This window comes from Mus musculus, chromosome 18 (genome assembly GCF_000001635.26).
Source record: "Mus musculus strain C57BL/6J chromosome 18, GRCm38.p6 C57BL/6J".
NCBI lineage: Eukaryota > Metazoa > Chordata > Mammalia > Rodentia > Muridae > Mus > Mus musculus.
In genome coordinates this window covers 38,264,293-38,290,245 of record NC_000084.6, presented here as the reverse complement: position 1 = coordinate 38,290,245, position 25,953 = coordinate 38,264,293, and the positions used below count along the sequence as shown (strand labels likewise).

General features: G+C 47.8%; 2 protein-coding genes across 2 annotated transcripts in view; one reads left to right on the top strand and one right to left on the bottom strand.

Moving 5' to 3' along the window:
• Rnf14 (ring finger protein 14) overlaps nt 1-12,786 on the bottom strand; it is a 40,393-nt gene extending 27,607 nt beyond the window's left edge. Inside the window, exon 1 of the mRNA XM_017317957.1 lies at nt 12,638-12,786. The gene's annotated coding sequence lies outside the window, so the exon portion shown is untranslated. The remainder of the gene's footprint in view (nt 1-12,637) is intronic.
• Nucleotides 5,845-23,154, top strand: Pcdh12 (protocadherin 12). The gene is made up of 4 exons (NM_017378.2): nt 5,845-9,055; nt 12,318-12,418; nt 14,776-14,930; nt 21,035-23,154. The coding sequence occupies exons 1-4, from the start codon at nt 6,176-6,178 to the stop codon at nt 21,439-21,441; spliced, it is 3,543 nt and encodes a 1,180-aa protein (NP_059074.2). The 5' UTR covers nt 5,845-6,175; the 3' UTR covers nt 21,442-23,154.
• The last annotated feature ends 2,799 nt before the right edge of the window (nt 23,155-25,953 follow it).

Sequence of the window (25,953 nt, the reverse complement as noted above, 5' to 3'; positions counted from 1 at the left end):
ATTATTCCCTTGAATCAGAGTGAAAAGAGTTTTGTAACCTCAAGGTAGCATGGTTCTGTGAAGAGGAAGGAGGGTGAGGTTTAGCAGCAGCTGCCATCATAAATCAGTGTGTGGCAGTTTCTCTCAGAGCTCCAGGCTCAACTCCTAGCTGTCAAAAACTTGTAAAGGGAAGCCCCATGAGAATTTATGTAACGATGGGAAGGCTCATTTTCCTTCCTGCAAGAGCCTTTCTGGAGCAAGGAGAGGATTAAGCTGACTAGATTCTATACGAAGAAGAAGAAGAAACAAAAAACCCTGGGTTCAGACAAAGGGAAAATGTGGGTCAACTTGAGCTATTTCCCTTGCCCCCTAAAAATTGACCTTATAAACAGAGAGGAACATGCTGAATTCCACCAAATAAATGAATGATTGGGTGACTGAATGATTTAATGACTGAGTGGGATCCAGGCTTCCTCTGGGCTGGTTCTTTCAGTGTGAGAACAGTTCGATCCCAGACTGACCCAGAAATGCCGAGTGTATAACAGGGCCAACCAACAGAGTCAGCTTATGAATATTCATGCGCAGATGATGCTCCCCATCAACGTATTTGATTTTTGTGTTTACTGATACATTTTCAAATTCACTGTGTAGACCAGAATTTGGGGGCTGGGGGGTGGGAGTCACTGGGGCAGGGACAGGAAGAAAGATGTGCTAAAAGCCAACATTATTTTTGAGCAGATCTGTTGAGTAAAAATACTTAGAGCAAAAAAATATATATTTGCTATTTATCTACGATTCAGATCTAACTGGGCAACCTGTATTTTTCCTATGTCAAATCCGGCCATCTGTATCTGAGCCAATAGTGCTCAGAGGGCTGAGGACATGCTACACCTGGGAGCCATAAGGAAGTAGAACCAAAAGTGGAGTCTAAGAAGCAGAGAATTATGCAGAATGTGGAGATAGAGCCAGGTGGCCACAGAGGTCAGGGAAGCAGAGAGACACAGGTATTGGGAGTAAGGTGACCTGGAGGAAGCCGAGTAGGGAAACATCATCACTTCCTGGTGATGCTATGGAGCTGGTTGTAAAATTTGGCTCTATAAGGCTGCTGGTACTTCTGAGAGACCAACCAGAGTTCCCAGTATGGCTTGGGTGGAGATTGGGTACATGTAGAATCACCTGTAGACTATCATTATTGAAGTCTATAAACCAGGTGCAGAGACACATATATCCTCGGGACCTGAGAGATGAAGCAGGAAGACCAAGAGATCCAGACCAGCTTGATTGAGCTACTGAGAGCCTGCCTCAAACAGTAACACCAACAATGACAACACAAACAAAGGAATACAGGCAGTGATGGCCCATGCCTCTTGTCCTAGCACTTGGGAGGTGGAGGCAGGCACAGTTAGTCAGGTCAGTCTGGTCTACAGAGTGAGTTCCAGAGCAGGAAGGAAGGAAGGAAGGGAGGGAGGGAGGGAGAGGGAGAGAGAGAGAGAGAGAGAGAGAGAGAGAGAGAGAGAGAGAGGAGTAAATTAGTGCCTTCCCTCTCTGAAAACTGGGATGAGAGAGAGAGCTTCTAGAAAGAGTGATAATTGAGCTAGAAATTAGACACTCACCCTTGGCAGACTAGGAAAAGAGAAATATGAATTTTCTTATCCTGCCTCTGGCATTTCACAAAGCTTTCCAATTCACTCCTCGGGTAGGAACCCTTTGAGGACCATCGCTCTTTTCTACGACAGAATACCTTTTTGTTTCGTGAAAAGTCCTATATCTTGGCAAATTTCTCCTTGAAAAGTCCATTTTTCTTCCTGTACTTGTCTAGAAAGAGCAGCCATGATGTGAGAGTTGACATTTGTCACCTGTCCTAGGAAAGTCCCCAAGTGCCACGCCAGGAGTAAGTGATCCAGAATATCAAAGATGAGTCTCCTAACCAAGACTCCTGGCTCTCACTTCAGCAAGGTCTGCCCAGCCACAGGTGTGAGTGGAATGATCCTGAAGGCAGTGCTTCCAGACCTCTTTGGAGTTGGCTTGGAGAGCAATCTCAGGAAGAGGGCCAGACCGGAATGTCTATACTGAGTAGGTGGGCATAGCCTTTCTCTAGCTGCCCTGTTAGTCAAGGTTGTATCTTACCAGTGTGAACTCTGGGGGTTCCAAGTGCTCTGAAAAGATCCTCTGGTTCTCACCCTCCTCGTTTTGCCTCTTGGCTCCTCGCTGTAGACAGGGGTTCACCTCGAGGCTCGGGTTTAGAAAAGATATCAAGCCCCAGCCTTAACTGACCCTCATCTTAAAATCTGTAGGGCCCAAAGGAGGCTGTGCTCAGCTGTTTTAAAGCTATTTCAACTACTACCTCTGCTCCTTCTAAACTTTTTCCCAAATTCAAGGAAATGAAGTCTTTCTGGACAAACCCCAGTGACAGCTCATCCTCTGACAGCGCTGCTAAAGGTCAGCTTCGCCCAGCAGAAGGAAGGGGAGAAAAGGACAAAATGGAGGCCGTGTTCCCAGAGACAATCACTGGGAACAGTCTGACGTCTTGTTTCATAAACCTTTGGGACTTTCAAGGGGTGGCTTCGCTTCATGTCATCAATGCCAATAAAACAAACACATAACAACAGTTAAAAAAAAAAACTACACATGCAACATGTCTTTAAGCCCAGCACTTGGGAAGCAGAGGCAGGCAGGTCTCTGAGTCTGAGGCCAGTTTGGTCTACAGAGTGTGTTTCAGGATAGTCAGGTCTATACAGAGAAACCTTGTCTAGAAAAACAAACAATGCCTATAAGACGCTGTGAAGGGTAGCATACATCTGTAACCTCAATGCCCAGGAGGTGGAGGTAGGAGTGGGAATTTAAGGTCATCCCTTGCTTTATGGAGAGTTCAAGGCCAACCTAAGCTTTATGAAACCCTGTCTTAAAAAAGGACCCCCAATCCAAAACAAAGCATTAACAGCAAAACACATATGCAATACACATTCAAAGTCTCATGACGTGAGTCCATTTTTTTTTTTTGTAGTCGGGGTCATAACACACATATGCATGCATGAGCACACACATTTATTATATATAAATTTATATAGCATTACTATATATTCACAGCAATCTCTTTTCAAGAATATAAATAACACATAAAGTCATGAACTCCATCCCTCTGGACACTAGTTATCTTTTGCCGTTGTTGCTATGTTGAGACAGGGTCACATGTAGCCCAGGCTGGCCTCCAACTTGCTATGTAGCCAAGAATAACATCGAACCCCTCCCTGATCATTTTGCCTCTGCCTCCCAACTGCTGGCATAACACGCATGTATCACCACACCCAGACTGGGTCATCTATTAGGAGATGTGTTATTGTTTGTGCTATCTTTTCTGGTTATGTTCTTCTGTTCAGCATAGCTCTCCGAACCCACCTTCCGGTGTTGGTGACTGTCCCCTCTGTGCCTCTGCTTTGTTCTCTGCCTTTGGCCACCAGATGGCATTCTGGAAACACTGCCAGTTTAGAGACATTTTCTGCATCCAAGTTCTCCCTCCTGCAGACTCTCACTGGCTTCCCCTCTCTCCACTACCTTCCTGGGTACAGCTGAAGAGGCTTTCTGGAAGGTAAATCTGTAGGACCTTGGACAAATTTCCTGTGTTCATCTTTTTTATTAGCTTGATGACTTGACTGTGGGTCGAAATGAGAGGACATAAGAAAACCACTCAGGACATAGGATGGCAAGTCATGGCTGATTTAACCATTCTTCCCAAAGCTCTTCTCCACAACAAGTTGTAGGTCCTTTCTGTGGGAACCCAGGCCTTTCACCACTCAGTGTCTTGAGTCCCATTTTCACACAGCCTCCAGATGCAGTGCCAGGAAACAGCTTGTCCACTTGGGGGTCTCTGCCCAGTCTGCCTCCCTGGTCTGCTTTGCCTTTCTTTTTGTTCTTTCCCTTGCCTTACTGAACTAACTACTCCCATCCACCAGGGAGCACCTGCCCCGCCCGAGGCGTGACTTCTGACTCTCCAGCCACAGTCCACAGCCACCACATTGAGCTCACATTTTCATTTCCCCTACTTCCGCATTGACTGGAAACCCTTTGGGGGGTCACAGTCTCTTCTCTGCCAGGTGCAGTAGTAGGATGAATAAGGGTCAGACAGTGACGTCATCATATATGCTGTCATCAGAGGCCAATGAGCACCCACTGTGCTCCTGTGCTCTGAGGGAACCACATGGCTCTCTCCTTGTAGGACAGCCTGCCTCTTGCTCATCCAGAACTAAGATAGACCAGACCAGGGAGAAAAAAAAAAAAAAACCCAGAAAGGTAAAGGCATAAATGACTTCACATTTGTGTTTAAACCATTAAACCTGCAAGATGAGAGGGAGAAAATAGTGGTCCCGCCTGCTGAGTGCTTTCTGCCAGGCCTTCATGTGAATCGCTTTTTTTTCATCCCCACTATAATCTTATAGATGACAACACACTGTCAGAAAAGGAAACTGAGGCTCAGAGACTCAAGTAACTTGCACTCTAAGTCTGTGAGGGTTCCAAGGTCCCCAAAGCTGAGTCATAGGAAATGGTCTATGGACTCAGGACCCTCGCCTTGGCTTAGTGCACTCTGTGAGACCACTCAGCAAACTGCAGGAGGGAAATGCAGGATAGAAGGAAAGAAAGGGCAAAGGGAGGGGGAGGGAGCACACATGGTTAAATCTCAGCCACCTCATCCTGACTGCCGTGGGTCTCCATGCCAACAAACCCTGAGTGGTGTCACTGTGTCCAAATGGGGCATCACTGGCCCCAAGGACTCAGCAACAGACACCCATCTTTAGGAAGTTGACCTTAATTTCCACACTTTGAAATGCTTTACAGATCTCCAGAATAAAAACCCTATGTAGGGCTGGGTCATAAGGATGGATGAATACTGGAGGCAGCATCCTGAGGGAAAAGCAGAAGTCAAGAGGCCATGCAAGCCACCTAACCCTCCTCTGCCTGAGAGAGAAGGTCAACGGGAGGGAGAGGTCACCCTATGTCTTGGGGTGGGAGTAGACTAGATGTTAGGACTCTCATAAACAAAAGTGTGGTGAGAAGAATTGCAGGAAAGACAGATGAAAGGGAGAGGAAGGTGTGGGAGAAGGAACCGTGAAAAGGTTGAGACAGGGGAAGAAAGGCTCGGGGTTCCCCAGACAGGGAGTCAAGTTGGACCAGATGCAGAGAACAATGGATCTCAGGAAGGGAGGGGGAGGGAGCCTTGCAGTCAGATCAGACAGGTCCTTACAGCTTCTAGCAGTGCCACTGACACCCTAGGTGTCTGTGTGAGTAAAAACTACCCCATGGCTAATGTAAGCTCCAGCCACAGGTGGGATGGGCTGTGGGGACTACAGTAACTTTACTCTTGGGACCAGTTCGGAGAGGTTAAGTCATTTGTCCCGGCAGACCCAGATGTCGCATTGCAGAGTCAGCATTTGAGCCCATTTTTTTCCTGTGGCCATCGTACTCTCAGCACAGCTGCTTTCCATAGAGACAAGCACGGGGGCAAAGTTGAGGCTGAGAGTCCAGCAAGTGTAGGAAAGGGGCAGGGGCAGAAGGCAGAAGAATGGGAGAAGAAGGCAAGCAAAAAAGATGAAGTAGAGAGATGGGGAGCCCTAGAGGGACATCAGCATAGGTCAAGTTCCTTGCTCACTTGGCTACGCAGTGACTCCTTGTCCCTCATTGGCTGCCTTGCCGCATGGACAGCACCTTCTCATCCAGCCTGTCCCAGGAGCCCTGGCCTCATCCTCTTCAGCAACAGGCTTCTCGGCTTCACAGGAAATGCTCTTTCTCTAATTGCCATTGAAACTCGCAGCCCTCCCTTTTCCTGTAGGTGGGGTTTCCATAGGAAAAAGCTGCTTCTCTGCTTCCCCAGTCTACTAACTGTTTGGAAGTCAAATCCCTACATCCTGCTTTACTAGGTCAAGTCTCTCTTAGACCGGTACTTGCCCATCACTGCTAAGTGGACCAGCTGGTGCTGTGGCGGAGCAGGAATCTCTTCCAGCAATTTATCTGTTCTGGGACCTCTCACTTGTCACGGAGATGGCCTTGCTTGGGAATCCTGCTCCTTACAGCATCTTCTAATTATGGGACAGAGTTGTAACAGCAGGTCTGAAGTGGGAGATCCAGGCTGACCAAGCCATTCAGGAACTACTGGGGACAAGCTCTGCCTTTGAAAAACTCCAGTCCAGCCTACCTGCCGGTAAGCATGATGCTACTTCTGCCATTCCTGCTAGGGCTCTTAGGGCCAGGAAGCTACTTGTTCATTTCAGGGGATTGTCAGGAGGTGGCCACTGTCATGGTGAAATTCCAAGTGACAGAGGAAGTGCCGTCTGGCACGGTGATAGGGAAACTGTCCCAAGAACTAAGAGTGGAGGAGAGGCGTGGGAAGGCAGGAGATGCCTTCCAGATTCTGCAGCTGCCTCAGGCACTGCCGGTTCAGATGAACTCTGAGGACGGCCTGCTCAGCACTTCCAGCCGGCTGGATCGGGAGAAGCTATGTCGGCAGGAAGATCCCTGTCTGGTGTCATTTGACGTGCTTGCCACAGGGGCGTCTGCTCTAATTCATGTGGAGATTCAGGTGCTAGACATCAATGACCACCAGCCACAGTTTCCCAAAGACGAGCAGGAACTGGAAATCTCAGAGAGTGCCTCTCTGCACACACGAATCCCCTTGGACAGAGCTCTTGACCAAGACACGGGTCCTAACAGCTTATATTCCTACTCCCTGTCTCCCAGTGAACACTTTGCCCTGGATGTTATTGTGGGCCCTGATGAGACCAAACATGCAGAGCTTGTGGTGGTGAAGGAGTTGGACAGGGAACTCCACTCATATTTTGATCTGGTGCTGACCGCCTATGACAATGGGAATCCCCCTAAGTCAGGAATCAGCGTGGTCAAGGTCAATGTCCTGGACTCCAATGACAATAGTCCAGTGTTTGCTGAGAGTTCACTAGCACTAGAAATCCCAGAAGACACTGTTCCTGGTACTCTTCTCATAAACCTGACTGCTACAGATCCCGACCAAGGACCCAATGGGGAGGTAGAGTTCTTCTTTGGCAAGCATGTGTCCCCAGAGGTGATGAACACCTTTGGCATAGATGCCAAGACAGGCCAGATCATTCTGCGCCAAGCCCTAGATTACGAGAAGAACCCTGCCTATGAGGTGGATGTCCAGGCAAGGGATTTGGGTCCCAATTCCATCCCAGGCCATTGCAAAGTTCTTATCAAAGTTCTGGATGTCAATGACAATGCCCCAAGCATCCTCATCACGTGGGCCTCCCAGACGTCGCTGGTGTCAGAAGATCTTCCCAGGGATAGCTTCATTGCCCTTGTCAGTGCGAATGACTTGGACTCAGGAAACAACGGTCTCGTCCACTGTTGGCTGAATCAAGAGCTGGGCCACTTCAGACTGAAAAGGACTAACGGCAACACGTACATGCTGCTCACCAATGCCACACTGGACAGAGAGCAGTGGCCCATATATACTCTCACTGTGTTTGCCCAAGACCAAGGACCCCAGCCCTTATCAGCTGAGAAGGAGCTCCAAATTCAGGTTAGTGATGTCAATGACAATGCCCCTGTGTTTGAGAAGAGCCGGTACGAGGTCTCCACTTGGGAAAATAACCCACCCTCTCTTCACCTCATCACGCTCAAAGCGCATGATGCTGACTTGGGCAGTAATGGAAAAGTGTCATACCGTATCAAGGACTCCCCCGTTTCTCACTTAGTCATTATTGACTTTGAAACAGGAGAAGTCACTGCTCAGAGGTCACTGGACTATGAACAGATGGCAGGCTTTGAGTTCCAGGTGATAGCAGAGGACAGAGGGCAACCCCAGCTCGCATCCAGCATCTCGGTGTGGGTTAGCCTCTTGGATGCCAATGATAATGCCCCAGAAGTGATTCAGCCTGTGCTCAGTGAAGGCAAAGCCACCCTTTCGGTGCTTGTAAATGCCTCCACGGGCCACCTTCTGTTGCCCATTGAGAATCCCAGTGGCATGGATCCAGCAGGTACTGGTATACCACCAAAGGCTACCCACAGCCCCTGGTCTTTCCTTTTGTTAACAATCGTGGCTAGGGATGCAGACTCGGGGGCCAATGGGGAACTCTTCTACAGCATTCAAAGTGGGAATGATGCTCATCTCTTTTTCCTCAGCCCTTCCTTGGGGCAGCTATTCATTAATGTCACCAATGCCAGCAGCCTCATCGGGAGTCAGTGGGACCTGGGGATAGTGGTAGAGGACCAGGGCAGCCCCTCCTTGCAGACCCAAGTTTCATTGAAGGTCGTGTTTGTCACCAGTGTGGACCACCTAAGGGATTCTGCTCATGAGCCCGGAGTTCTGAGCACACCAGCACTGGCTTTGATCTGCCTGGCTGTACTGCTGGCCATCTTTGGATTGCTCTTAGCCCTGTTCGTGTCCATCTGCAGGACAGAGAGAAAGGATAATAGGGCCTACAACTGTCGAGAAGCTGAGTCGTCATACCGCCACCAGCCCAAGAGGCCCCAGAAACACATTCAGAAGGCAGATATCCACCTGGTGCCTGTGCTTAGGGCCCACGAGAATGAGACTGATGAAGTCAGGCCATCTCACAAGGATACCAGCAAGGAGACACTGATGGAGGCAGGCTGGGACTCTTGCCTGCAGGCCCCCTTCCACCTCACACCAACCCTATACAGGACCCTGCGTAACCAAGGCAACCAGGGAGAACTGGCAGAGAGCCAGGAGGTACTGCAGGACACCTTCAACTTTCTCTTTAACCATCCCAGGCAGAGGAATGCCTCCCGGGAGAACCTAAACCTTCCTGAGTCCCCACCTGCTGTACGCCAACCACTCTTAAGGCCTCTGAAGGTGCCTGGTAGCCCCATAGCGAGGGCGACTGGAGACCAAGACAAGGAGGAGGCCCCACAGAGCCCACCAGCGTCCTCTGCAACCCTAAGACGACAGCGGAATTTCAATGGCAAAGTGTCTCCTAGAGGAGAGTCCGGTCCTCATCAGATTCTGAGGAGCCTGGTTAGGCTCTCTGTGGCTGCTTTTGCGGAACGGAACCCGGTGGAGGAGCCTGCTGGGGACTCTCCTCCTGTCCAGGTACCTCTGGCATGGGCAGCACTTTTTCTGGTCAGCCCCAAAAGAATTACATCACTAAAAGCATTAGATGTCCTCGTTTCCCATATTCATCCTTAGACTCACTCAGTACTGGGTGATGCAGAGGTTAAGGGCACAGTGGCCAGGATCACTGTGTGATCCAAGACTAATTAGTTGTCTGTGGGCCTCAGTTTCCTTAGTGGTGAGATGGGTATGACAGTGAGAAGTATGTGCCCTGTAGAGTTGTCCTGACGGTCAGGCCAGTTAATTCCTGTAATGTGCTAATGCATGCTTGGCAAAGGTAGTGATTAGGAATAAAAACCTTAGAGTAAGGTTTGCCTAGGTTCAAATCCTGCCTCCACCTCTTCCCACCAGTGGCTCAGCTTATCTATTGAAGGTATCTACTTTAGTAGCATGCTTCTCCCACATCTGCATTAGGAAAAAAAAAACAAAACAAAATGAATCAATCAATGGCAGCAATGCCTGGACAGCTGTGTCTGTCTGTCCTGTAGTACGTGCTCAGCAAATGAGTACTATCGCCTCACACAAAACACCTGTCCATCCTGCTGTAAACCTGCTCGGTCTTAGCTAGGTAATGTCCCTGTGAAGGAGTCAGGTCTGCTTGACCACTGCCGCAGGCTCCAGGGGAAGCGCTTGACTTGCCTGAGACTCCAAAGTTCTGTGTGCTGGACTCACAGAACAACCCAGTGGAAACAACCCTTCTAGCTAGGCAGATCCAAGTTCAAACACAGCAGCTTAGAACTGCAGGACAGAGGCAATGACCTTGAACAGTGGAGCCTCACTGTCTTCACCTACAAAATGGGATTACAAAGCCAAGCTTACTTGGTCGCTACTGCCCTGGAGGGGAGGATTAATGGGATGATGAGTAACTATCCGTTTCCTGCTTTGGGATTTTTATAAGCACAAATGGGAGGTTTGCTCAGAGATAGTGCTTAACACACCCCTAACTGCTTCTCTGACTCCAAGAGAGCTTACTCTGTGCTAGTCTGTGCTGTGGCAGAGAAACACTTTTGTGGACCAGACAATCGGCTCAGGTTTCTCAAGGAGCAAGCACACAGCTTCCTTCCCAGCCCCCTGCCCAGGAAACCACCTGGTGGCTTAGCTAGTCTCCTAGGAATCTTACCCTAGGGGCTCTCAGCAAACCCAGAGGCAGCTACAGCCAATGACTTTATTCATTCCCTCCCATTCATCCACCAGTTGCTTTTCGAATACACTCTTATGCCATGACACTACATGTCACTGGCCATGAGACCAGTGAGACCAGTAGAGAGCGGACACTCTGCACGACACACTAAAGTGATGGATAGAAAGGTACCCACGTGGAGTCAATTGGAGGGCGAGAGAAAGATACCCAATGCCCAGGTCTTTATGACAGTTCAGCTCCTCAATAAAGTCAGATCTAAGTTCAAGTTCCAGGCCTTGGTGCTGTGAGAACTGTGAACCTCAGCTTCCATCTCTTTAAGTGTTTGGGATGGTGTCTCTTTCCTGCAGCTATTGTGTGGCACAAATGAGATTAGTTGTCACCGAGTAATTACTAAGTGCTACCACAGGCTCTATCAACAAGTGAGTCAGGTGCCTCAGCTCACTGAAACATAAGCACCATGTGACCTCAGTCTCATTCCTGCACTGCTGAGGACACTGGTTTAGAAGCCAGGAGTTTCTAGGGCCATGGAGATGGGAGGGGAGGCAGGAACAGATTTAGAATGTGAACCCAAGTCTAACCCCAGAATTTGGGTTCCAACTGTGAAGTGACTCTGAATGCCTGGATGCAGCACTGGGCGTGGCTCTTCAGTTTGGATTTACCTGGGTAAAAGGTAGCAGGTGGCTTCCTTTTAAGGGCTTCTGGGCCTGGTGGGGAGGCAGGATCTACCTGAGGCAGGCTAGGGGACCCTGACTCTCCCAAGTCTCAGTGAAACCCCAGTCCTGGCCACAGAGAAGCAGCAGTTTTAGGGGTTATACCCCTGAGTCTGTGGAAGAATTTTAGTATCAAGATAGCTAAGTAACACTGACAATGCTGTGGAGATGCAAACCCACTTCAGAGATGAGAGATAACTAAGCTGGGGTCTCAATAGACCTCAAAATCTGCCTGAAAGTTCCCAAGCTAGTGACCACAAGGAGAACGCAGTCTGCCAAGACAAGGTCTGCTTCTGGCTCTCTCCTGGACCTCAGGGTATAGGGCTGACAACTAGACAATCCCCACTCCTTTCACCTTCTGAAACGTCCTTTTTTTTCCTGGACCTTAACAGAAGCAGTCTTCTGTTTCTGTCTAGACCCCCTAGTCTCTGGCTGACTTCCTGCGGAGCCTTAAATCTCAGCAGGAGTTCCTGGCATGCAGCCAGAATTAAAAAAAAAAATGTCGAATTGCCTGAAAGCCAAATTTGGTGGCACATGCCTATAGTTACAGCCTTTCAGGAAGCTAAAGAGAGAGTTCAAGGCTAGCCTGCACAGCATAGTAAGATCCCGTCTCCATGGGCAGAAAGCAAGTGGATAGTTTTCTTCAGCAGCGCCTCCCGACTTGCTGCTTGCTTCAAAATAGGTTTGAGACCTCTGCTCCTACAGACCTCGCCCCTTCCCAATAACTCAAATACAGTCTCTGTCACACACACACACACACACACACACACACACACACACACCGCCCCTGCCCCCTGTCTTCCTTGTAAACCATGAACTTCCAGAGACAAAAAGGGGAGGGTGTCCCTTTCTTGTTCTTACAAGTCCCACAGAGACACTATACCTGGCACAGATGCATTTAAATGCATGGCCATTGATTGGCAGGGTGAATAAGTGAATTGATGAAATGACATAATTTTTTTCTCTATACAATGCAGTCGTCCATACTGCCCACACAAACTGGCCAGAATGCTTGAATACAGTTCAAAGGTAATCCTTATCAAAGTAACAACCGTAAGATCGGGAAATACCCTTTTCACTCTGACCCTCAAAGTCCACCAGCCACTCCACGGAAGGGGTTTGTGGGCATGGTTTCAAGGGTCTCCATGCTATCTCCTTCAGCTGCCCAGGGCTTGCAGTGACAGACAAAGCCAGGAAACACCCTCCCCCCAAGTCCCTTACTCAGTCCTCCAGGTCCATCCCCCCCCCCAGCCCCCTATCTGATCACAGAAGCATCTGAAGCCAGAGGAAAAACTATAAAAAGAAAGCACCAGCATCGAGGGAAACATCCGGCGAGGAAGCGTGCAGGGTCGGAATTGTGTGGAGTCAACAGATTTTTCCTGTCTTGTAGCAAATCTCCCAGCTGCTGTCCTTGCTGCACCAGGGCCAATTCCAGCCCAAACCAAACCACCGAGGAAATAAATACTTGGCCAAGCCCGGCGGCAGCAGCAGGTAAGCAGCACGTAGCACCCACAACACAGTCCCCTCTGGGCCCCTAAGTCACTACAGTCTTGGGGATGTGTGGAAGGAAGAGCACACCCTAGGAACTCAGCCCTGGGGGTACACAGCACACAGCACCCATCCCCCACTCCGGAAGCTCCGCCCTGGGACCACTGCATTTATGATATTTACAGGTCCCAATGTCACCAAGGACATTACTTCATCTCTTACCTTTGACTATCTGTCCCCTGATTACTTGGTTGGTTTGAAATCTGTACCTTTCTTCTTTCTTTCTCTTGGCCGACTACATCAGGATGTAGATGTGAGGGCGTGGTCCTCAGGACAGGTCCTGGAACTGAAGAGACCTCAAGAAGGATATCAAATCCTACTCCTCACTATACAAGGGAGAAATAGATTTTCTTTCTGCAGGCTCGACTTTTGGGCCTGTGGAAATAAACTGGTAATAGAGCAGCGAACAAGAGAAAAGCCATAAAAATGTTTTAAAATTATTTTACATGTATTTTGCCTATGAGTGGGTAGAAGAGTATATGTGGAGGATGGAGGACCACATGTAGATGTTTGCTTTCTCTTTCCATCACAAAGGTATTAAGGATTGAACCCAGGTCATTGGGTTTGGTGACAAGCACCCTTAGCCACTAAGGCATCTATCTACCTCACTGGCCCCGTTACAATTTTTTCAAATCATAATTTTATGTGATAGAGAAACTTTTAGATTGAAGATCCAAAGACCCATTTTTAAGATTGGGTTCAATGTTGCAGGAATACCTATGAGAATATAATTGGATAAGAGGGGAATGAGGAAATGAAAATTTAGACCAAGTGGGGAGCCCAAGCAAAGCCTATCTGTATAGCTTCTTGACTGTTCCACCACACGTTTCTTGCTTCCAGGTGTGGGACAGGAGCTTTTTCTGGAACAAGGGACTTATAACCTGCAAGCAAGCTAGGCAGCTCAGAGAATTTCTTTATTGCCAACTCTTACCCAGAAAGTAAGGGGGAAATTCAAGTTCTGTTTTTAGGTTTTAGGGTTGGCTTTGGATAGAGTTCTAGTTTCTATGACCTACTTTGGGAAAGGAATTCTAGATTGCTATCTACTTGCCTGGGGGAGTGGGAACTCTGGGACAGGAGGTCAGAGGAGCAGCTCTAAAGGCCTTTGCTTTAGTACATACATTCCAGAGTCATGAGTCTAGATTCGAATTCTTGCTTAATTCCTTAGTCAACAAGTTGGGGGTGGGGTGGGGGGGATAGACAAGTGGCAAAAATCTTCTCTCTGGTAAAATGGGAATGCCTCTTCTGTATAGGCTTGAAAAGGTCCAGCGAGCGAGTGTCTGCACTTTGGGGAGAGCCTACACCTGGGTTAGGGTAGTCCACACTGTTACACCCAGCTTGCTGCCTCCTAGCTGATTGCTTAACAGCAGCAGTAAGGGTCACAGTGGGAAATGAGGACAACAAACAGCAGATGGGACTCATGGGCCTTAGGGGCTCTGGGGAGGATTTTCACCTGTAGAAATGAGCTTCCTCCTGAATGACAGTCAGAGGCTCCATGTTAAGCCAGGAAACTGGGGTACAGATGCAGATATGATGCACCCCCTCCCTCCTCACAGACATAGACACACACACACACCTCTGCTCCTTTGCTCTGAGATGTGGCTTTGGTAGGAAGGAAGTTGCTCACTTATTCCATAGGTTCGTCAAGCACCCTGTGTTCTGAGTACTTGACAAGAGAATGGAGAGATGTCTCAGCAGTTAAGAGCACCGACTGCTCTTCCAGAGGTCCTGAGTTCGAATCTCAGCAACTACATGGTGGCTCATAACCATCTGTAATGGGATCTGATGCCCTCTTGTGGTGTGTCTGAATAGAGCAATGGTTTACTCATATACATAAAATAAATAAATATGTCTTAAAAAAAAAAAAGAAAGAAAAAGAAAGGCAAAAAGAGCCTTGCCTGGCTGGTGCAGGGTAGATGATCAAGTTGACTGAAGAAGTTTATTAAATGCTGCCCTGTGCTCCAATAAACCTTCATTGGAGGTGGGAGGGGGCAGTAGTCAGCAACACTACCAACGGCTTCCTTTCTCTTCTGTGTGCCTACCCGTTACACTGTTGCAGGGCACCCCACTAAAGGCTTTACCCCTATGAAGTCTCATTTTACATCCCCCCTCCCCCCGGAAAGATACTAGGTATCTCTCCCATTTGGTTCTAGAGGAAACAATCTTCAGGAGTTCCGGACTCAGTTCACCCTGACTCTGTAAGCCAGGCTATATACCAGTTCCTTGTGTAGATGACAAAGGCTGCCTGAACAGACAGTTCTTTGGGAATTCCTCCCGTGAAACCCCATCGGCTTTCTTCACAGGGGTACCATCCCAGACACAGAGGGCCTTGTAGGCCTCAAGCCTAGTGGTCAAGCAGAACCTGACCTGGAAGAAGGGCCCCCGAGCCCGGAGGAGGACCTTTCTGTAAAGCGACTTCTAGAAGAAGAGCTGTCGAGCCTGTTGGACCCTAATACAGGTAGGGATGCCCCGGGGTCACCTTGGTGCTGTCTCTGTGTGCCCATCATCCTCCCATGCACCCCGACTGCAGAGTTCTGCTCCAGTCCGCTGTAGAGAGGGGCGTGGCCAGCATTTTACTTGCCCTGCAGTCTCAGAAAGTGGTTATTTATCTGTTTGCTCCTTTAGTTATACGGAGGTAGGCATAGTTATTTAAGACAGGGTTTCACTCTGTCAATACGTAGCCCAGGATGACCTTGAATTCTTCTTTGAAATCCTCCTGCCTCAGTTTCCCAGTGTGAAGTACAGGGATCACAGGCATGAGCCACATTACCCAGCCTTCCTTTGTTTAATAACCGCGGTTTTCACCATTTTTTATGTATTTTTTTTAATTTTATGTAAATTGGTGTTTAGGCCTGCACATTTGTGTGTGTGAGGGTATCGAATCCCCTGGAACTGGAGTTACAGAAAGTTGTGAACAGCCTTGTAGGTGCTAGGAATTGAACCCAGGTCCTCTGGAAATACAGCCAGTACTTTAACCACTAAGTCATTTCTCCAGCCCCTAGGGTCTTTTTTTTTTTTTTTTTAGTCATTGTTAAGAATAATGAACAGACTGGAGAGATGACTCAGTGGTTAAGAGTGCTGGCTGCTTTTCCAGAGGACCTGGGTTCAATGGCTAGCACCCACATGGCAGCTCACAGCCATTTATGACTCTAATTCCAGGGAACCCCAACATCCTCCTCTGAACGTCACAGGCAATAGGTACACATTTGAAGCCCAGACAGACATCAGGTAGAACACTCATAGACATAAAACAGAATAAAAACATTTCTTGAAAAATTAAAAAAAAAAGAAAAAGAATAACATAGCACAAGGCTTGACTTCGGGGTCATTTCTGAGTGAGCAATCACTTCATTCTTGATCTGTGTGCCCGGCACCAGGAAAGCCTACAGGCAGTCCTCGGGGGGGTACATAATACAGGTGAACACAGGCTTAGGAGCTAAGCTGGCCTGCCCAAAGTCTCCTTGCTCATGGCAGGGGCGCTCAAGTCTGGGCAGTAGCAACTCAACTGCACTGTTACGGTTGGCATGTTTAAATAACCTTTCCCTCCAGAAAGGAGGCAACTCCTTAATGTGCTCATTGAAACTAAAGAAAAAAAATTTTTTTTTGGTAGAAGACAATTAGCTTTGGTTTGGCAGAATGTTTCTAGGTTCATTCACACACAAGCACTGTATTAAATGGGCCTGTTGATACACGCCTATAATACCAGAATTTAGGAGTGGAAAGTCAGAAGTTTAAGGTCCTCCTCGGTTATATGATGAATTATGGCCTACTCTGGGCTATATAAGACCCTGTTTTTACTTTTATTTAATTTTTAAAATGATTTTTAAAAGATTTATTTAATTTTTTGTTGTTGTTGGTTTTTTTGTTTTTCGAGACAGGGTTTCTCTGTAAAGCCCTGACTGTTCTGGAACTCACTCTGTAGACCAGGCTGGCCTTGAACTCAAAAATCCGCCTGTCTCTGCCTCTCAAGTGCGGGGATTAAAGGCATGCGCCACCACCACCTGGCTTATTTAATTTTTTTATGCAGATGAATACACTGTTGCTGTCTTCAGACACTCCAGAAGAGGGCATCAGATCCCATTACAGATGGTTGTGAGCGACCATGTGGATGCTGGGAGTTGAACTCAGGACATCTGGAAGAGTAGTCAGTGCTCTTAAGCTCTGAACCATCTCTCCAGCCCAACCCTGTTTAAAAAAAAGAGAGAGAGAGAGAGAGAGAGAGAGAGAAGGAAGAGGAGGAGAGCAAAGCAATTAATTTTAACATTAAACATAATATGGACCAGGCTGTGATGCCACATACCTTAATCCCAGTACACGGAAGACAGAGAGCTGGTGGATGTCCACAAGTTCGAGGCCAGCCTGATCTACAGAGTGAGTTCTAGGACAGCCAGGACTACACAGAGGAACTATGTCTCAAAAGAAACAAAACAAAAGATAAACAAAAACCATAATATGGATTTTAATGCAGGACGCCTGCCAAGCATCTTCAGTGAAATCTCCCTCCTTTGGGTGGCACGCGCTACCCTGACCACCCATCCTGTTAGTGGATTTACCTTCCATGGCTTCCATCTGGCTGCAAGGCATGGCAGGTTTTGCCCTTTCTGAGGCTAAAAACCATAACTAGCATTGACAGAGTGCTTTCTAAGTGCAAGTCACCTATTGTAAGTTTCTCTGGAGAAAATATGAAGAGAAAGGGGCTATTCATTATCCTCATTTCATAAAGGGGAAAAAAACTGAGGGTCAAGAGTGTTTAATAATTTGCCCAGGGTCATGCAGCTAATGGCTATTAACATAGACGATATGGCTCTAAATTTTAGAGCTGTGCTGCTCAATATGATAGCCACTGGCCACATATGGCTCTTTAAGTTTAAATGAACTGAAATTAAATAAAATGAAATATTGAGCCTTTAGTCGTACACTTCAAGGGCTCAGTACCCACATACGGTTGGTGACTACAGTTCTGAATTCTATCATTGACCAGCTGTGGCTAGAACTTTCGGGCTCAATGTTTGCCTTGCCCTGCCTCCCCATAGCCCAGAAGGCATTGGGCAAAGTGGGTTTGGAAGAAGAAAAAAGGGGTGGGAAAGACTTTGCTTGGATGCCCCAGGGCTACTGAGGGACGTGCTTAGGACTGGGGACTTGGTGACCTGATAAAGAACCTGAGGGTGTGATGACAACGGGGCTTCGATGACCCAGGGTGGGGCTTGCTTGCCACACAAGTTTGAGGACCTAAGTCTGGATTCCTTAAAAGCCATGTAAGAGCCAGGCATGGGGGTGCATCTGTAATCTCAGAGCTGGGAAGGCAGAGCCTGGATGCTCCCTGAGGCTTCTGAACTCGCCATCGTAGCTGAATGGTGAGCTTCAGGGTTAGTGAGAGCGTCCGTCAGCACTCAGAAGGTGGAGACAGGTGGAGGTCTGCAAGTCTAACACTAGCTTGGTCTACTTAAGGAGCTCCAGGCCAAGCAGGGCTACAAAGTGAGACCTCATCTCAAAAATAAATAAATAAATAAATACATAAATAAATAAATGGAAGGGTGTGGAAAGAGACATCTGATGTTGACTTCTGGAAGCCTACCACACACACACATTCATACACACACACATACACATACACACACACACATACACATATGCACACATACATACACATGCACACATACACACACATGCATACATACACACACACACATTCATACACACACACACATCCACCCACACATACACACATACACACATACACATATGCACACATACATACACACACACATTCATACACACACACATACATACACATACACACACACGCATATCCACCCACACATACACACACACACATACACACACACACACACACACACACACACACACACACGCACGCACGCACGCACGCACGCACGCACGCATGCATGCACGGGTGCGCGAGCACAGTGGCTGGGGGAGGTAATGATGACTATTTTACTGGCTGCCATAAACTTACTGAAGCCATAATGAAGACTCATACCATTTTCCAGCTGTTCTCATACAACAGACACTCGCTAAGTCCCAGGCCGGGGAAGGGAGGGGGATTCTGCCATCCAGTACAGTCCAAAACTGAAGACAAGAACCAGGGGATCATTCACTAATGCAAACAAATGATTAGCTGCAACCTGGATAACCTTCTCACCGTGCAAAGGTAGCAATCTAGTAATGCAGGAAATACAGGCAAATAAACAAACAAACAAGAAAGACAGATCATTTGTGCCCAGAGAATTTCAGTTAACATTTTGCCCTATTTCCTTCCAGAATCTTCTTCTTGCACAGATTTGAAACCACTAGCCTGAAACTAACATAAAATACCAGTCACCATAAACATTTATCGCAACCCCCCCCCCCTTTGCTTCCGGGGCTGCAATTCATGTTTGTTTGTTGTTATTTGAGAAAGAATCTTATGTAGTCCTAACTGACCTATTCTATCCTGGGACTCCCAGTAATCCTCTTGTCTCAGCCTCCTGAGGGCTGGGATTACAGGCATGTGCCAACACATCTAGATTCTAGAATTATTTTTTCGAGACAGGATTTTCTTTTTCTTTTTCTCTGATAACACTTAGAAAATAATTATTGACCATTTGTATTTTCTTCTTCTTTTAGGGAATATTTTCCTTATTTACATTTCAAATGTTATCCCCCTTCCTGCCCCCCCATCCACTATTCTATCCCCCTCCCCCTGCTTCTTTGAGGATGTTCCCACACCCACCTACACACTCCTGCCTCCCTGCCCTGGTATTCCCCTACACTGGGACATCAAGCCTTCACAGGACCAAGGGCCTCTCCTCCCATTGATGCCTGACAAGGCCATCCTCTGCTACATATGCGGCTGGAGCTATGGGTCCCTTCACATGTACTCTTTGGTTGGTGGTTTAGTCCCTGGGAGCTCTGGGGGTTCTGGTTGGTTGATAGTGTTGTTCTTCCTATGGGGTTGCAAACCCCTTCAGCTTCTTCAGTCCTTTCTCTAAATCCTCCATTGGGGACCTTGTGCTCAGTCCAATGGTTGGCTGCGAGCATCTGCCTCTGTATTTGTCAGGCTCTGGTAGAGCCTCTCAGGAGACAGGCTCCTATTAGCAAGCACTTCTTGGCATCCACAATAGTGTCTGGGTTTGGTGATTGTATATGGGATGGATCCACAGGTGGGGCAGTCTCTGGGTTGCCTTTCCTTCAGTCTCTGCTCCATACTTTATCTCCATATTTCTTCCTTTGAGTATTTTGTTCCCCTTTCTAAGAAGGACTGAAGCACCCACACTTTAGTCTTCTCTCTCCCTTGAGCGTCATGTGGTCTGTAAATTGTATCTTGGGTATTCTGAGCTTCTGGGCTAATATCCACTTATCAGTGAGTGCATACCATGTGTGTTCTTTTGTGATTGGGTTATCTCACTTAGAATGATATTTTCTAGTTCCATCCATTTGCCTAAGAATTTCATTAATTTATTGTTTTTAATAGCTGAGTAGTACTCCATTGTGTAAATGTACCACATTTTCTGTATCCATTCCTCTGTTGAAGGACATCTGGGTTCTTTCCAGCTTCTGACTACTATAAATGAGGCTGCTATGAACAGAGTGGAGCACGTGTCCTTGTTATACATTGGAGCATCTTTTGGGTATATATGTCCAGGAGACAGGATTTTCTGTTGGGGAAATGAGAAAAGAACTGTGGTGTGGCATGAGAATTTAGGGGACAGTTTTTCTTTCTTAAGCATCAAACACCAGGCAGTCGCCGTTGCTGTCACTGCCCCGTCCCTTTCTCAGGACCATTCTCAGGCGGGCAGCCCCTTTTCAGCTGTACACTAGACCAGGATTTCCTGCCTTTGGAAAAGTAACAGTGTGAGGGGGAAGTGCTCAGGGACAGGTGGTGACAAAACAGGTCCTGGCGGCCTTGGGAATTCCAGAGGTGGACCCCAGGAGCACCCAAGAAGGGCATGCTTTCCAGAGAGTGGGTAGGGTTGGGGACTACCAGGGGCTTCAAAGTCACCAGACCTAAGTCCAACCCAGTTTTGGTTACCTATTAGACAGGACTTCTTTGAGAGTCCCTTAAAATGTAGAGAAAACTCTTGACATCAAGGATCTGAGTAGGTAAAATGAGATAATTATGCAATTTCATAGGTGGTCATTATTATTTATTTCTAGTTTGTTTGTTTGTTTGTTTTTGAGGTAGGGACTCATTATGCAGCCTTGGCTGGCCTGGAACTTGAAGCACAGATGAACCTGGCCTCAAATTTAATGTAACCCTCTCACCTCAGTCTCCCTGGTGCTGGTGTTCCTCCGTGCCAGGCTGAAACAGGCTAATTCTACCAGTCCTCATGCCTCCTTCCCACTAAGTTCTTCCGGCTGCTTTGGTCAGCAGCTTTCCTGCCCAGGGAGCTTGCCTGTCAGGGCCTCTTCCTTCCCGTCCCTCTCTCACCGTAGTGTGTCCCCCACCATTTCCCTTTCCTTCTTTGTCCACCTCTCTTGTTCTGCTTCCAGCCCCACCCTGCCTGGCTTCCCTGCCCTTCTGTGCATCTGGCCCTCACCATGTCCCTCCTTCCTCTGCAGGTCTAGCCCTGGACAAGCTGAGTCCGCCTGACCCAGCCTGGATGGCGAGATTGTCATTGCCCCTCACCACCAATTACCGAGACAACTTGTCTTCCCCCGATGCTACAACGTCAGAGGAACCGAGAACCTTCCAGACATTCGGCAAGACAGTTGGACCGGGACCCGAGCTGAGCCCAACAGGCACGCGCCTGGCCAGCACTTTCGTCTCGGAGATGAGCTCTCTGCTGGAAATGTTGTTGGGGCAGCACACGGTACCAGTGGAAGCTGCGTCCGCGGCTTTGCGGAGGCTCTCGGTGTGCGGGAGGACCCTCAGTCTAGACCTAGCCACCAGTGGGGCCTCAGCTTCAGAAGCACAGGGTAGAAAGAAGGCAGCTGAGAGCAGACTTGGCTGTGGCAGGAATCTATGAACATGTTTGGTTGGGATGTGTTTGGATCCAGGACCTGGGTCCCCTGGGAAATGTTAGGGCACTCGGGTCTTGAGGATCTCAGGGAATAAGCTGGTTTTTAAAATTTGTGGAATTCATTGGACAGAGATATCCCTAACTTTAGGGCAACTTATGCTATGCTGTTCCTCACAGAGGAAGCAGGAGTCCAGGACTACCAAGCAACTGACTAGGGCAGACCTTGTAATGGTCTGCGTGGCTGAGCTTTACGGACAACAGGGACAGCTTGTTTCACTCCTAGGAGTTTGCAGTAAAACACATAAAGAGGTGGCCCTCAGGAGGAACAGATACCACAAAGTGTAGTATCCTAAGCAGAGGGATGGCCTCACTGGACACTGAAGGCCGAGGGTGGGCTCTTGGAAGAGCCAGGCAATGCCTTCTGACCTACTAATAAAGGGAAAACTGCAGCTCACTCTGTTTGGAGTGAGAGCTGTTTGTCATCAAATTCCTGGCATGAAACTCTTGTTGGGTCATGACAGGCATGGGTCACACTGGTTTGAAGTGACAGGTACGCAGACGATGGACATGTGTGTCCTTGACCCCACTCCACTATGCTATCCAACAATATGCATCTCAGCTAGAAAAATCAGGACGTTAGGAAAGCAAGACTGTAAATAGAGTATTTATATGAGCCAGGCACTAGGCTTTAATTTGATTCCCCACCCCCACCCCAGCCCTGCCCAGTGCTAGGTCGGTAGTATTTTCATACCCATTTTACAGGAATGAAGCTTGGGAACATTGAGGGTTCTTCCCCAAGATTGAGCAAGGAGTAGAGGCAGACTCAGGATTTGTGCTCAGGCTGGCCCAAAGCCAAAGCCCATGTCATCAACCATGGCACTGGATTGCAAACAAAGGAACGGAAGAGGAAAAGTCCCTGAGATGAAGACTTGCAGACAGAAGACACTCAGTTCCGAATTAGTCCGCTCTTACAAGCACAGGGTAAAAGGAGCTCGCATCTGCCCAGTCCCAGTCCCTTCCTTTTCCAGGGAGCAGCCCTTCTTGTGCATACAGTAGTCTTACCTGACACCCCATCTGGGGAAGTCTTGCTCTATCGGCAGGCTTGGGTCTGTGAATTGAGGCCCCAGAGGATGGTGTGTGAACTAGAACTAGAAAATCCATACTGACAGCAGCCAGCTTTTCAGGGGTGGGGAGAGTGAAGAAAGAGCTAATATTTTCCCAAGACTTTTTTTTATCCTTAAAATTTCCAAGCAGCCACAGCTAGCTTAGGATAGTAGGAGATGGGGTGGGGTGGGGCTCTCCTGGACACCAGAGGCAGAAGATATTGTCTGCTTCATTTGTCATCTCCGGGAGATCAGGGCTCTTGACTCTCATCTGTAGACAGGCCAGCCGGGCTGGTGCCACCTCGGGCTGGTGACAGTCACACACTTTGGAATGCAGTGATGTTATTCCATCTTACAGATGAGGAGTATGAGACCTGGAGAAGTTAAGCATTTTCAGAGGCAAGGTCTGAGTCTCTGATCACCTCACTCCGGTCAGGGTGATCTTGTAAGACCTGCGATTGTCAAGCTGGTTCACAGAGCTGTTGGGTTCCAGGCCACTGAGAGAGGTCATGAGAACCAAGCAAGCAGGAGCTCCATCTTACGTAGCCAGGTGCCTGGCACAGGTGACACTTGAAACACTTGTTGAGTTGATACATGGTTGAATAAATGGGTAAACAGATGTTTCAGAGTTTCCTTTTATTTTATTTTTTAAGAGATTATTTACCTTATGTACATGAGTACACTGTCACACTCTTCAGACACACCAGAAAAGAGCATCGGATACCATTACAGATGGCTGTGAGCCACCATGTGGTTGCTGGGAGTTGAACTCAGGACCTCTGGAAGAGCAGTCAGTGCTCTTAACCGCTGAGCCATCTCTCCCGCCCAAGAGTTTCCTTTTATTTATGCTGGTGTTCCAGTAGGACTTCATTGGGGTGGGGGAATAGTTCTACTGTCTAAAAGCAGAGTCTGAAGACTACAATACAAAAATAGAGCATGCTGACCCCACAGGTAATTAGTGCTTTTGCAGTCGGAGGAGAGATGGAGTAGGGAGATGACCTAGGAATGCTGGAACCATAGCTGAGACTTGATCTACAGAAACATTAAACAAACCAGGCAGTGATGACACATGTCTTTGATCCCAGCTCTTAGGAGGCAGAGGTGGGCAGATCTCTGAGTTTGGGGCCAACCTAGTCTACAGCGAGTTCCAGGACAGCCAGGGCTACAGGGAGAAACTGTCTCAAACAAACAAAAACAAAACAGAAGAAGCAAACACTAAACCATTTCATCCATCTAGTCCTAAAACTCCAGTCCGTGGACCCCTGAACTTGGTGTATAAGCATTTTCATCTGAGCAGAAGATACAAAGTTCTCATCAGATGCCCAAGGAAACATGGGACTGTAAAGGTTTATGCAGCACGGCTCCAAGACACTAAACCATTGTACATATGCAGTTTGAACATTGCATGTTTCAAGTCTTCATTTAGAGTGGAGAATGACCTTGAACTCTTGATCCTGCTGACTCTACCTCCCAAGTACTGGGATTACCAGTGTATGACTGTCACAGACAGGTCTCAACTCTTCATTTTATAGCCAAGGCTACGGAACGATGAAACAACAGGTGACTTGCACAGGGCCACATAGCAAGTTTGCAGCAAAGCTAGGGTCTGGGGTCAGGGATTTGGGATTTAATATTCTGCATCACAGTGGGGTATTTTTTGTTTTGTTTTTTAATTATTAAGGATTTATTTTTATTTTATATATGTGAGTAAACTGTACTTGTCTTCAGACACACCAGAAGAGGGCATCAGATCCCATTACAGATGGTTGTAAACCACCATGTGGTTGCTGGGAATTGAACTCAGGACCTTTGGAAGAGCAGTCAGTGCTCTTAACTGCCTAGCCATCCCTCCCAGCTCTGTTTTGTTTTTTAAAAACAGGGTCTTACCAGGCAGTGGTGGTGATTTCCTTTAACACAGAAACACAGACACAGACACACACAGATACACACACACAAACACACAAGGCAGAGGCAGGTGGACCTCTGTGAGTTGGAGCCACCTAGTCTACAGACAGCCACTACTACACAGAGAAACCCTGTTTCCAAAAACTACCCACAAACCAAAAAAAAAAAAAAAAAAAAAAAAAAAAAAAAAAACCGATAGAAAACAACAACAACAACAAAAAACCAGGGTCTCACTGTGTAGCCCAGGTTGGCCTGGTAGAACAACCTGGGCTTAATCTCACCAAGGTCTGCTTGCCTCTGCCTGCTGAATGCAAGGATTAAGGGCATGTACCATCACGTCTGGCTACTTAACATTTTTTTATTATTTTTAGCAGGGTGGGGATGGGTAGGTGTAATCTAGGCTAACTTGGACCGTAACAGTATAGCCATAGACTTGAACACTTGGTAATCCTCCCTCAGCATCCAGAGTGATGTTATCGGATGTGTGAGCTTCCTGGCTTCCACCACAGGTTCTTAACCGAGGATGTTTGGGCTTCGGAATCTACGAACAGCTAAACTGCATGCCGAGCGGGGATGGGATGCAGTTTCCGTTGGGCTGGAATAGTGCATAGTGCTGTCATCAGATTTTCAATATGGACTCTGACTTCTCTGAGATTAAGGACCACTGCACCCTCAGCCTTCCCTGCAGAACCCAGAGAAGTCCTGGGCAATGCTGTTTTGTCAGAGTAGGGGTGTGAGGTGAGGGCTGGTGCTGTACCCTGCATCTCGCATCCCTTCCCAGCACGCTGACACCAGCACTTTCCCCCGTGATAGGCTCCGAGTGAGGCGGTACAGATGGTGACAGAACTGGGTGTGCTGAACAGGAAGGTTACAGAAATTTCTTGACATCAGCCAAGATGTCAAAGCTGAGGCTTTGGACATTCTTAAACAAGTTTCCACCAAGATGGGCTCTGTCTCTGGGAGACAGACAGAGCGGGCGAGCCAGCAAGCACTCAGCTAAATGTCGTCTTAATTTGGAAAGCACAGAGGGACATTTTTTTTTTTAATCAATAGTCAGCCGTTCTCCGGCACCAAGAGTGCGATGCGGTGTTCACTCAGCCTGGGGGCAGCTCAAATTGACAGGCAGACTTCCCGTCTGTCACCCAACTTCAGCTTGGCAGCTCACTGACCCTACCTCTCCTCCGGCTGGAACAAGAATGAGATGGCAATGCTACCCTTGGGACTCTGGAGGGAACCGAATTCCCAAAAAAGACAGGATGGGGGAGGAGGGAGACAGCACAGGACCAACTTTGCACACCATATTTACCTGCCAAGTAGGTCAGTGTTTTCTGGCTCCTCCCAAGAACGCTGTATATTATGTGGGCAGGTATAAACATCACTGAATAAACTCGTTTGAGTCAGTTTTTCACTGTAGGCCTTGAACTCAAGACAATTCTCCTGCCTCAGCCTCTTGCGTGCTAAGATTACAGACATAAGACACTACACTTAGCTATATTTTGTAATTTTTGGA